The 13,763-nt window shown below is 40.7% G+C and overlaps 1 protein-coding gene across 3 annotated transcripts in view; it reads left to right on the plus strand.

Moving 5' to 3' along the window:
• Positions 1-13,763, plus strand: part of arl15a (ADP-ribosylation factor-like 15a) — a 118,969-nt gene that overhangs the window by 45,628 nt on the left and 59,578 nt on the right. For all 3 annotated transcript variants that reach the window (XM_032515385.1, XM_032515384.1, XM_032515386.1), the window contains exons 2-3: positions 1,947-2,091; positions 3,494-3,553. In XM_032515385.1, coding sequence (XP_032371276.1) covers positions 1,947-2,091; positions 3,494-3,553 — 205 coding nt within the window. The remainder of the gene's footprint in view (positions 1-1,946; positions 2,092-3,493; positions 3,554-13,763) is intronic.

Genomic DNA, 13,763 nt, shown 5'->3' on the forward strand with positions numbered 1-13,763 from the left:
TCTCTCTCTCTCTCTCTCAGGGGCCACTGTGTACATAGGGGCCCCAGGGTCAGACCCTGGATGCTCCTTTGGTAGCTGTTGTGAAATCCTAACTGTACGTGGAGGGAGAGTTGGTGGGAGTTTTCCTGTGTGTCTGCTCCCACCTAGCCAACAAGGCAATAACCTTCTTTGTCATGAAAAGGTGCTCTGTAAATAAAGTTTGATTAATTCACTGATGAACACTTGGTCTAGTGATAATTTCATTTATTTAAAGGGGTTGAATAAATACAATCCTCTAACATATAGCAACTTCATAGCTACTCCGGTTGTTTAATCTCTCCATCTCAAACCTTTTGCTTCCTCTGAAAGATCAACTGTCACTTCAGGGGGGATCGATTGAATGGCAGAATTCACCCTCAGCAGCAAACTTTACATGTAGCTTCAGGGATAGTAGGTGGTGGGGGGCAGCAAGGGGAGAAGAGAACAAGAAAGAGAATAGAATGACCTCATCAGACCAAGTTTTTACATGTGTTCCCCCATCTGACGCGCGTGTGTGTGCGTGCTTCTGATCTTGTGGTTTTTCCCGGAAGAGGAGAATGTTTCCTGTTTGAACAGACTGGTGGGTTCACCTAGGAGTCGGGGGTGGGGGGGGGGGGGGGGGGGGGGGGGGGGGGGGGGGGATGCGATGTCTGGTTCTGTTGAAGATTCCCCACATCTCCATCAAACGGCAGTACTGTTTTGGCAAAGCTCTGAAAACTGACCCTGGTGCTTACTGATGTCTGACGGTGTGCGGAAGACTCGAGGTTGCAACACTATACTGCTCGCCGGTTCCTCTCCAGTTTGAAAGAAGCAATAGTTGTATCTCGTAGCAATCACTGCTAGAGGAAAGGTCTTCATTTTGCTCCATTCATCTCAAGGCAAGAAGTGAGCTGCTGTTAAAATTAAATTTTCAAGAGGAAGTCTTGTACTAAACCTACAAGTTTGTGCGAAACAAAACAATCTAGAACATTTGCCAATGATACTTGAACGTCAATACAGAATATTTGTTTATCCTCTCATTTGTTTAAATCGGCTGCTCCCCACTGAGATACAAGTTTTAATGACAAGCCCAAGCACACCTGGAAAATGTGTGCACAGATGTGCAGCAGTTTGTCTACACTTGTGCATGTGTTTTCCTTTCTATCAGAGTCTTTGATAAAAACAGTTTGTAGCAGTTTGTTGAACAGGGTCGTCCCCTATGTTGATGTTCTTTCACTTGAAGTGTGTGTGTGCGTGTGCGCGTGTGCATGTGCGTGTGCGCGTGTGCATGCACGCGTGTGCGTGCGCGAACTAGTCTGGAACTTGTCCAGACTAGTTCCAGTCTTGCTAATAAAAGAGATCACTTTTTAGGTTTGGATACTGATCTCTCCACACAAGTTTAAAGATCTCATTCACGGTTCACAGTGCATTTGCCCCTTAATGTCTCACAGCAGGCCCTCAGTTGTGATTCATGGAGTGACAGGTCTGCTTCTGGCCGCCACAAGGGCCCCATCAGATGGGGTCCACACACACACAGACACTGCAGACAAAAAGCATGTTGCACCAGTGCATGCATCATATTCCATTTCACTTTTTTTCCTATGTAGACCTTTACTCTTTTGACAAGACAACATCAAAAAATAGAAGTAAAACGTTGTGTGGTTTTATTGTTTTCATGGCTAATTCCCTTTTTATGGTGGGACATGGTTAAACATTTTGCTCCTCTTTTAACCAACTGACACTCTGGAAGTGTTTCATACACCAGAATGATTTATTTTTTTTGACATCAAATGAAGACGTCTTGCCCATTATTAGTCTTCCTGCACTGCGGCACACAGACACAAGAGTTTATTCTTGGAACTTGTTGTTATTCCATAGGCAGAATCCTAATCATCTGCACAAGGTGTGTTTGGTCTGTTTTCCAATAAATGTTTTGTTTTTGTTTTAAGTGTTTCCGGGCACTGTGCTGTAAAGGACCCCCGCCGCCAAGACCAGAGTATGATGTGGTGTGCATTGGCCTGACAGGTGCGGGAAAGACCAGTCTGCTCTTGCGCCTCTGTAGTGAGGGCAGCGACGGCATCGTTCCTACAACAGGTATGAGCACATTACGTATGGATCAGTAGGAAAGAGGGCATTTCTTTCAGAGTAAAAATGTGTGTACTTAAATAGAAGCGTGCACTCTCCACAGATATTCCCATCATCTTTCCCTCACATGTGTTCTTGAAAGCTTTCCAAGCTTCTGTAGGGCTTTCACGTTTCAAGAACATGTTGTCCTCTGGATTATAATCACAGATAGATAATACTACCCAGGTATTACAGCTGTCCAATAGGGGGAAGCATGTCTTCAGTATGTCTTCCAAAGCCCCAGCGCTCATGCCAGAAAGGCTCTGCTGTATCTCACCTGCCAATACTCCGCTTCTTTCTTCTAGTCAAGTGGGAGGCTGGTGTTAAGTATGTCCAGAAGAGGAGGCTTTAGGGTTAGTACATCATTCTCCTGGTAGTCAACGCTCTGCTTTCCATATACGCAATGCAATCCCCCAAGGACATTGACATTCCATTTTCCTCCCCTGACTTTGTCAGCAGTCAGCTTTGAGCTGTTGCAGAAGTCCCATTTTAGATTTAGTCATTGTGAACTTTCACCAGTAGAAGCTAAGTATAAAGTAATTCCCAAATGTTCTGCCTACAACCATTAGTGTGTATGTTTCCGTGGTAGGGGTTGGTTCAAAGGAGTGAACACCTGTCTGTGTCTGGTCCTGAGTAGGCCGTAATAGATACAATATGTCAATTACTTACCATACCATAGCCGAAAACTATTTTAGCTGAAATGAGATTTAGTTGTCAGCACTGTCTGTGTCTGCCAACATCTACAGAGGGAAGATCATGATGAACAATGCGGGAGGAGTCCCCTGCGGTTCCCCCCCACACACTTCTTACTTCATGATTTTGCACTGTCGTAATGTGCTTAAAACCGCATTTAGATGTTCAGAGGAAATCATAATTGGTTTTCTGTCCCATCTCTCCTCCTGTTTGTGAATGTTTCCAGGAAATAAATTCCCACCAAGACAATTTAACATAATGTGAGCAACATTAAACCTCCTCCTTCAGTGGGTTTCTTTAAATTTCCCATCGTATGCAACTGCAGAAACAAACCGTGGCAGCACTTTAGACATTAGCTCTATCCTCTAACTCCAACATAGACCAAAACACTTTTCTGTTTAGCTTGTCTTGTTTTTCTGTTTTGCTAACCCGGACCACACAAAGTGTTAAATTCCTTCATTTTTATACACAAATATGTTGTCAGTCCTCTGTGTGTTCACCAGCTGTTGGTTTTGAAAAGGTACACCAAATACCCTGGGGGAAACTAAATAGTAAAGTGGATTTGTCAGATTCCTTTTAACCAGTTTCTCACTATTACAAAGTAATCCAGCCACACACACACACACACACACTCTCTTTATGTCAGTACAGTTATGAATTTTTATTTTTTTCCCCTCAGGTTTCAGCATCAAAGCAGTACCATTTCCAAATGCTGTCTTGAATGTGAAAGAACTTGGAGGTAAGAAACACATGCCCAGCCTCAGCCTGTACAAGTTTAATTTGTCACTTGAACCTCAGTGTGAGTCTGTGAGTATATCTGTTTTAGGTGAAATAGTGACCTAGCAATGACATTTTCTTGTGGGCCAACCCAGACGTTAGCAGGTTCGTTGGCGGCAGCCACACATTAACCAACCAAAGCTGCATTAACAAACACAATGCAACAAAACAACAACCACTTTTTTAAATCTACAATAAAATATTCATGACTTATGTATTGCAAGTGGAGAATACTAAGTTTTTCTTTCTTTCCAGCTTAATAAATTATGATAAATAAAAGATGTTTATTTTTATTTTGCATAATGAAATATAATAAAGTATTAAGATTGATCATTGACCTTATTTCAGCAATTGTATTATTTTATTTCTGCACTCATTACATTTTAAGCACTTCCTTTGGTGAAGTGGCAAACGCCATGTGTGAATTCATTATTGTACGCTTTTTTAATACGATTTATTTCATCACCTTTCTACCAAATCGTCTTTTTTGTTTTCTTTTTGCCAGTATGTGGGGTGTTTTGATCCTCTATTAATAAAAGCAACTGCCTTGCTGTCACACAAATCACAAATCTATATTACACAAACTAGAGATGGTCCGATTCCCTTTTTAACTTTCCGATACTGATACTCTGTCAATACCGAGTACTGATCCAGTACCAGTGTGTCATATATTTTATTATGTTTTACCAACTGTATACTACAATCCCTGTATGGATGTGATATGATTTCTGTCTTTGTTGACGATATGGCTCAGGTTAAATTCTTTGTGAAACATAAACAAACACAAACAATGAACAGCATTTTAGTCAGTATTGAAGGCAATACCGATTGGTATCGGAACCATCTCTCTAACACAAACACGTAGATCTCCATCTTAAAAACATGTTTTTGATTAACACCATTAATTGTGTTGTGCTGATATCATTCGTCTCTCAACATTAACTGTTTGCACAAATGTGTACACCAAGGATGCAAAAGCGCGTTTGTTTTGACCTCGAGTAGCATCACACCTTTCGGTCACAGACTGACGGTTGTGTACAGACGTCAGACCTGTTAGTGTTTGTAGAAGTGGCTGTACAATCTGCACCCTGTTATTCTTGGAAATGTACAGCACTCTATGAAGCCGTTTAATAAGCACAGATGAGAGGTCTTAAAGTGGAGGGACGTAAACAGAACAAATGCAATAGGAGACTTCCAGTCCTTAAAGGGAGTCGTAAAAAAGGGGGTAAATCAGTGTTCTACCTTCTCCTACAAGCAAGTTAGTGACACTTTGTGAAAATGTATTGTTTTGCTGAGAGTAAAAATAATTTGTTGTTTTCTGTGTACTATAGACATGACAGGTCCACTGCATGTTCTGAAGGCTCACCCATCATAGCCTCCTGAAATGACGGAAAAACATACACGCTCAGACACTAGCACACACAAAGAGGCACCGGGGGACCACCAACGAGAGTGCTACCAAATTTGGATAGAGCGCATTGGGGGGTTTTCAAAAGAGTTTTTTTTCTGGATTGGTTCAAAGCCAGTCTGGTGGGACATTATTGTGGGAGGAGAAACACTGGTCCCACGGATGACACGTTTGATTTAGATAAGTTAGTATCGGCTGCCACCACAGCAACGGGTGATGAAATCTCTTCTCTTTTTCTCTTTGCCCCCCTGCTTAGACCATTGCTCCCCTACTCCTTTTCTTGTAAATACAAAGAGCACAAGAATTTGCGCAATTTACGGTGCCGTCCGTTATGGATGGGTTGGACAGGGTAAAAACAAGCACATGATGTTTTCTACTGATTTATTTACAATGTGGAGAGTATTGGATTTAGGTTTCTGTCTAAGGTGAAATGCTGATATGCAACCCTTTTTGTTTGGCTGAATGAAGGCATACTCTTCTTGTTCCAAATGTTAATGACGTAAATGTTCAGTCGGGAGAGTTGGGGCTCTTGCGTAATGTCCCACCGGTCAGTTTTCATAATGAGCCTTTTAGACCATTTTCTGATTAAAGCAGCCCCTTTTCCGCACCGTTTGTAAGTTACATAACTCTTCCCATTTCTGTCAGTATTCTTTTTTTCCCCGTTTTCCCTATGGCCTTAAAACAAGCAAACATGCCTGGTTTAGTTCTATGTTATTTTGCACTGCATCAATAATGCAGAAAAATTATACAAGACATCAGTATTACTCAGTCCAAACAACTTTTTTTTACAGAATACCTTTGTGGCTTGTTCTCTTCACTCAGCCTTGACTATAGCAAGGGAAGAAGCACTTGTTGAGAAGCGTGAATAAGTGAAGCACTTCCCATACATTTCCTTCGTCTCCCACTGGAAAGCCCATTGATGTCAACAAGGCATTCTCCACTCCCAGTAAGAAATGTAAAGCAATTCTTGCTTATGCAAGTGACCTTAAGGGCTGGAGATCAGAAACACTATTTAAAGCACAAACGCTTATACGTGAACCATTGCTAAAACATCTGAAATCCTTTTTTCAAATAAGCCCTCACACTTTTTATATGCAGTTATTTTCCTTGCTGTTTGCTTGGCAGGACAAGCCTGACTATTGCTGAACCAATTTCACCTGGGACACGAAAGTGGTTTTAGTTGAACAGCACAATGGCACATCGGAATCAGATCAGAAATATTGCATACAGAAAAGAGCAGAGAGTGACCCTAACATGACACCTGGAGTTGTCATAGGAGCCAAGTCTCCTCTCAGTTATTAAAATGTTGCTGGCTTTGAACCCATGTAAGTGTTGATGACTGTGACTTGTATAGTTGCTAAGCCTGGTAATGCATTTTTAACTCTCCCTGCCTTTTAGTGCACTGGGCCAGATTGACACACAAGCACAAGCTGTCCTTTAAACCAGAAGCACAAAGCAGCTATGTGCAGGCAGCCCTGATGTATGGTGCCGGTAATGATTCAGACCAGGCTATACTGTACGTTTGTCTTACTCATGCATTTGTCATCGAGGTCCCTGCTGTCTCATTTTCATTTGTGCTCTTACTCATCTTCACCTCTGGTTTCTGTTTTCTTCCTCTCCCATCCACTCTTCTCTTTACCTTTGCTACTGTATTGTGCTAATATTTGTGATCTCTCTCTCTCTCTCTCTCTCTCTCTCTCTCTCTCTCTCTCTCTCTCTCTCTCTCCTTTCAACTCTTTCAATTTTTATTCCTGTCAAGCAATCCTTGCTTATTGATTTGAACACATTGTCTGGCTGTGATAAAGCACACAGTCTCACTTATTTTCACGCAGGGCTTGTCTGTCTTATCATTTGTGTGTTTAAATGCTTGTCAATAACCTACAGTAATTATTTTCAGTTTTCTGCAGCACCCTGATTTCTTAGATTTAATGTAAGCGAAGAAACCAAGTTCCCTTAATTGGTGTAAAGGATTAAGGAAAAGCCGGTTAATACAGCAAGATTTAATCTTAAGAAACTTGGTTTTCTAACTTGGTTACCATGTTTGCCTTTCATTTCCAAAAAGGAAAGCATGCAATCCAAATGTCCCAGCAGTACAAGGATAAAAGGACAAAATAATTAAACCAAAAGTCCAGCTTAAGGAGAAATAAATAAATTTCCATAGCTGGACAGCAGACTACTGTATTTGTAAAATCAGACATGTGCACTGTAAAAGACAAATGGTGTTAGGGCTGCACAATTATGGCCAAAATGAAAATCATGATTATTTTGGTCAATATTGTGATCACGATTAATTATCACAATTATTTGTTTATTTTAACCAAAACAAATTTTATTGTCACATAGGCTATTTATTTCACATCCATATTATGCTACCATCTTCTTATGTTGAAGTTGTATGTTGTGTAGACATACAGCTGCAACACATGTAAATGAAACTTAGCTATCTGAAATAAATATAGTTTTTTTTTTTTATGTATTTTTGAGAAAGCTCCTTCACTTGTTTTTAACAATAACGGAATAAAAGAGCTGGGGAGAGAGAGGGAGTGCAATGGACTCTGCTCACAGAGAGACGGCTGACTCATTATGAATGGGTCCAGCACGGGTTAAATGGCGGGTCAGGGGAGTTATACACGTCATGTGTATGAAATGTCTGTATCGTCACTGTGCTGCATTTTTATGAACTATGATATTCTGGCCATGGGTCACATCTCTCGCCCAGGTCTAGCAGGCTCTGTCTCACGCAATTACTCTACAAACTGATGTTAGTTGCATTCAATAACTTCTTCTGTTTTTCGCCGTGGCGGCCTACATAGCAGAGTTACCCGCGGAAGCACTGGTAAAAATACAGGTTTGCCTGTCATGCTTAACAATATACAGCTGTGTTAATAACAATGAAAACTGTAGACAAATGTCAGAAGTGTTGACCGGCGTCACTGTGCGGAGAGTAAGAGGAGAGATCCATACACAGGCACGGCTTTACAAAAGAAATGGGTCAAGTAGCGCAAAATTAAACTATATCAATACAAACAACATTGCAGCGGATGCGAGGACAGTGGGTGCACCGGTGCGTCCTAGAGGAAAAATATTACTCGCGCTCTAGAGACATGTGAGCTAACGGACACTAACTAGCACCGATTTGCACTGGTCACTACTGTTGTCTGAAAAACTACACAGACTGGACAAAATGATGCGTTTACTAGTAAACTGGTAAAGCTTGAGACCGACGTATAACCGACTGTAATCTGTTGAATTTTCCTCACGTTACTCTGTTCTCTGTGACTGTCTACATCTAGAAACTAAGCTGCGGGGTGAGGGAACAACTCTGACTGGCTCATGATCAGACGGAACTTTCTATGAAATGACGCATTTAAAAAATTGCTCGATCATGCAAATTTGATTGTGGGAAGCCAAAATCATGATTAAAATTTGATTAATTGTGCAACCCTAAACCGTGTGCTTTCTCACTACAGATGATGTCCTCTGTCAGAGCCATCAGTTCAAATGCTCTGTAAAAAGAGAAATATTCACATATCACTATTGCACTTAGAATACATTGACCTTGGTTTAGAAATATAGTAGAGGGTAGTGGAGAAATTATAGAAGGCTCGTTGAAGCAGGTGGAAAATGATGTTGGGCTCCATCAAAGCCACTTATGTATATATATCGCTGTGCAAGTCTCATATCTTATAATATGAGACTGGCACAGTGAGTAAAATATCACATGTATGGCACCTTGTTTTACTTATTTACTTAGAGGTAATCAGAAAATATTATCAGAAATCAAATACCCACATAGAATTTTGTATTTTCATTCTAAGATAGCCAGCATGAAGAGATGGATACGCTATTTATTTATTCAATCAGCAGCAACACTGTAAAACGGGAGCTCTTTGTACTCATCTGAACAAAGTGTAAGTCTTTTCAGTTGGTCGACATTGAGCATTTTGCATTTGGCGATCTTTAGTCTGGCAGGCATTTGCTACCCAGCTGGTGCCAGGTATGGGGATTAGGTGGGAAGGGCACCTCCAGGGACACATCTATTAAGTGTGTGTAGGAGTGTGCAAATGTGTGTGTATACGTCTGGACAGTGACATGACGTCAAGTCTAGACGGGCCATTTCTCAGTGTGCATTCATGCCACGCATTGGCAGCTGATGAAGAAGTGGTCCGAATAATCACCACTCGTTGCTGTTAAGGCTTTCGATTTGAAGTGAAGTGGTAGATATTTGCACATGCTGTGTTCTTGTTTAAACAGTATTTGTCACCAGGCTTCCAGTGTAATGGAAGTCCGAAAATGTACAGAAAAATATGTTTGTTTCTGTGTGACAATTTAAAGGTTTATGTGCTTTTTATCTGTAGATGAGCTTGTTTGTATATGAGACAATTGATGAACATGTGGCATATGCATGCATTGTGTGTAAATTTGAACACTGCAGTTCTTGGTAAGTCTTACTGTTACATCAATTTTTAGTCCATCACGGACGTATACAGAGAACATTAGGTAAAACGAGCAAGATGCAAGAACATCACAGAACATTAAGCCGTTGTGTATGACCACCAACAGGCAAAGGAAGTATGTGAACACGTCTCAGAGCAAAACCACTATGCTGTAGTCATCGCAAACCCCATGTGGTTCTTATTACTATCAAATAGGACCACAGTGTGTGTTACTTTGCCCAACAGGGAAGTCTTTCCTTTGCATTGGAAAAGACTTGACCAAAAGGGAAATAATTTGTAGACTGTCATCTGGGTTAAAAGCAGATGCTGGCAGTTGCAGACTGTTCTGGTTTTGGAGTTCTGAGGACAGACGTGTGACTTATCTCTGATTAAGGCCTCATTCCAACATATTTCCCTTTTTGATGTTGGGTTTGTTGTTTATAGTAGGTGAATGGTGCATCACAGATACTGAATAGACCCCGTTAATATATTGAAAGTGCATTAGCCTGTGGCCGGGTTTGCTCAGTTGGTAGAGCAGGTGCACATGTATCAAGGTTAACTCTTTGACGCAGCCACCATGGGTTTGACTCCGACCTGCGTCCCTTTGCTGCGTGTCATTCCCCCTCTCTCCCCTTTCATGTCTTAATCTGTCCTATGGAAATAAAGGCCTAAAAAAAGCCTGAAAAAAGAATTTAAAAAAAAGTGCATTAGCCAAAACAATTTTTGAAGTTAATATTTATATTCAAGAACAAAGTATTCTATTTCAACAATTCCACTGCAAAGTGCATGTTGAAGTGTGTAATCACAAGGGGACATATACATGTACACTTCAAATTATTATATGGACACAACACCCTTTATATGGATTGGGTCAAATGGATTACAAATAGAAAGGTTGTGTTGATTAATATATTACTTTCAACCAGTCACATTACCTGTCTAAAACCACAAACGGCTGCGTCAGGCCCAGTGGCACATGATGGAAATGCTTCAGCCAGTGGAAAAGAGGGGGTCCAGAGTGGCAAAGAGCAAAAGCCAAATTATTTACCACCAGTATCACAATTTATTCATCTCAAATATTAAGAGGTGCCACATTTCTGTAAACCAGATTTGTCAATTATGTACATAAATGAGAGAAATTGATGTGTGTTTCAGACTAGGCTTCACACAGGAACGGTTTACTTAAAATCAGACACTGCTGAGACTGCAGGTAGATGGGTGTATCAACAGCTGTGTTTTCCACCTCACTCCAGCTTCAGCCACAGTTCATTCCTCAATGAAGTAAGCAAACTTTATTACTAGAGGCCTCCCTCACTAGTCCCAGCTCTCCCTCCCATCACCGTATTGTAGCGGTTTTGTTCAGAGAAAAAACATTGTCTGTTTTTCGTTAGGGATACTTCAAAGAGGGTTGCTTTCAGTGTTTCAACTTTCAAAAGTGAAAAAAGACCTGATTAGCAACATGTTTGCATTTGGTTCAACGTAAAAGCAGTCACAAAAGCATGAACGATGGATGGAAGGCCAAAATGTGTGTGAAAGTGTTGTTGACTGTGAATCTGAAAACCATACCTGTATCGCTACCCAACAACAAACAGGACGAGCCTCAACAGCAGCCCAATATACCCCAGTGGAAATATAGGGTAATAGGTTTCAGCGGTTGACTCATTTTTTATATGTAGACCTTCCCAAACTGTTTGATTTTGCCGATAAATTCAGAAACACTTGTCTAATAATAAATAATCTAACAATAAACACAATTGAAAGAAAATCGGAATTTAGAAGACTGTCAGCAGAAGACGATCTGTTTTCAATTTTTATGGTGTAATTGCTTGCTGATGTTTTACTGGCAGTTGCCTCAAAGTTTTTTGTTTTTTTCTTCATCGTCACACTTTGGTGAATAAAAAAAACAACATGATAACTGAAACATCATAGCCACTTGTGCTTGTGTAATCAGTAGACGTCATCATGCCTTCCAGAGAATCTTTAGCATTTACTAGTCTCTGAATTTTCACGTTTTGAGCTGCATTTTTTGTCCGAACCCCCTCAATTTTGTACGTTTTGATTGAAAAATGACTTGACTAATGAATCGATTATCAAAGTAGTTGCTGATTAAATGTCACTTTAGCCCCCAAAACCACAGCTTTTACTTAACTTAAATTGAAAATCACAATGCTATGTGAAAGTTTACTGTCAACACAACACAAGAGAAAAAGAATCCTAAGAAATGTTTTATGGACAGGGAAAGTAGGCTGCGTCAGTAATGAGCCCTTCTAAGCATCTCACATTACAGTGGCCTGTAGCAGTTGGCTGTGCATACGCAATGATTCATCCAATGTCTATGAAGCATGGCGCATCTACCTTCATTAAGATTCATGTTTCCCAGACCACAAACCATGCATACATGTTGAACATACATAAGTTGTATTCGGTACATTGAATAAGTAATTGCACCCCTTGTTTCAGCATGTCTGCTACAGCGGGTTGAAAAAGTCTTGCATGGTGTTGAGTGAGAGAAGGAGGGAGGGATGAATGAGCGGGTGGGCTGGGCGAGGTGGTTTCCTCAGATCAGATTTCTATACATTTGATCCTAGAGAGGGTTACTCTATGACGTCACAGACTGACATCATATACTTTGTTTTTTCCCGCTGTGTAATATTGTCGGAAATGTTGAAATCGTAGCAATAATTAATACTTTTTCTTATGTAGAGGGCATAAAACATGTTATGTGGTCTGCAGTGTTTTAGTCATACTAAAACCCATTTTTCCTGTGCCCTTATTTTGGATTTTGCTAGTATACTACTTTTATAGATATCTATGTATTTCTATCTTGGATATTTTCAAGAGAGCTGTGGTGAAATTTAATAGGATAACTTATTAACAATCTTGCCCAAACATTAAGCCTCAGGCTTATTCCTTCAGAAGAGAAAATACCCCATAGTTCATGCACAATTTTGCCTCAATATTTAACAATTTAAACAGGGATTAAATCCATTATGGAAAGGCAAAAGATACCGATTTATTTGGTCATGGGTAGCCTCCGTAGACAATTTTCTAATACAGCCACAAGATATGTTTTATGATATTTGGTCCTGACTGAAAATTGTTGGTCTTTTGCCCTTAATAACATGCTTGCTTTTTTGCTCTCTGCACCTACACATTAAACCAACAGCTACATGTATCAAGTTTAGTCAAGGGAGAAGGATGTTGATGGATATTCTGGGAAATGGAAGTTGTAACTTAAGTTAGAATTGGACACGAGAAGTTCAGGGAACACAAGAAAAGTATTTCATTTTAAACCTTTAAAGTATCCAGTTGTGGATTCTTCCTTATTATGCATCCAGCCAAACATACCTGAAGATTAGACTACACTGTGTGATACCTTTTTAATTCAATTCAATTTTATTTATAGTATCAAATCATAAGAGTTATCTCAAGACACTTTACAGATAGAGTAGGTCTAGACAACACTCTATAATTTATAAAGTATAAAGTCCCAACAATTCTAGCAATTCCCCCAAGAGCAAGCATAGTGTGACAGTGGTGAGTAAAAACTCCCTTTTAGGAAGAAACCTTGGCCAGACCCAGGCTCTTGGTAGGCGGTGCCTGATGGTGCCGGTTGGGGATGTGATGAACAGTGGCAATAATAGTCACAATAAAGCTAATGGAACAGGGACTAAAAAATGGTAGAAGTTCATGTCATAGCAGGGCGCTTCAGGGCGTTACAGTATGTAGCGTGGCACAGCAGGGCATGGCTGGACATAGCAGGACGCAGCAGGGCACTAGCAGGGAGTAGTGCAGCAGGAGCACGGCAACAGCTGCAACCAAGATCTTGGTGCCATCCTAATCCCAGAAAATATGCTGGGGTGAAAAAAAACATAAGGACTCCGGGGAGTAACTCCCCAGAGCTAGGTTAGTAACAGGCATTTCTGGGACGGGATGCACGCAAATGGAAAGGGAGAGGAGAGAGCAGCTTATTGTGTCAAAGGAAGGAAAAGAAATCCCCCGGCAGTCTAAAACTATTACAGGATAACTATGAGAGACGGGTTAAGGAGAGGTGCCTGATCGGGTAGAACTCTCCCCACCGGATCTGGCTGTACTGGCCTGCCTCCCTCTAGTTTGATTATGTTATTGATTAAATAGTAAATTAATCTGATGACTATGACGAGAAGCAGTTGGGCCTGGCAAGTTGGACGCTGCAACTCTTCACTCCCTAACTATATGCTTTATCAAAGAGGAGGGTTTTCAGATTATTCTTAAATGTGGTGATGGTTTCTGACCCCCCGAACCCAGACTGGGAGCTGGTTGCACAGTAGAGGAGCCTGATAGCTGAA

Source organism: Etheostoma spectabile, chromosome 5 (genome assembly GCF_008692095.1).
Source record: "Etheostoma spectabile isolate EspeVRDwgs_2016 chromosome 5, UIUC_Espe_1.0, whole genome shotgun sequence".
Classification (NCBI taxonomy): Eukaryota; Metazoa; Chordata; class Actinopteri; order Perciformes; family Percidae; genus Etheostoma; species Etheostoma spectabile.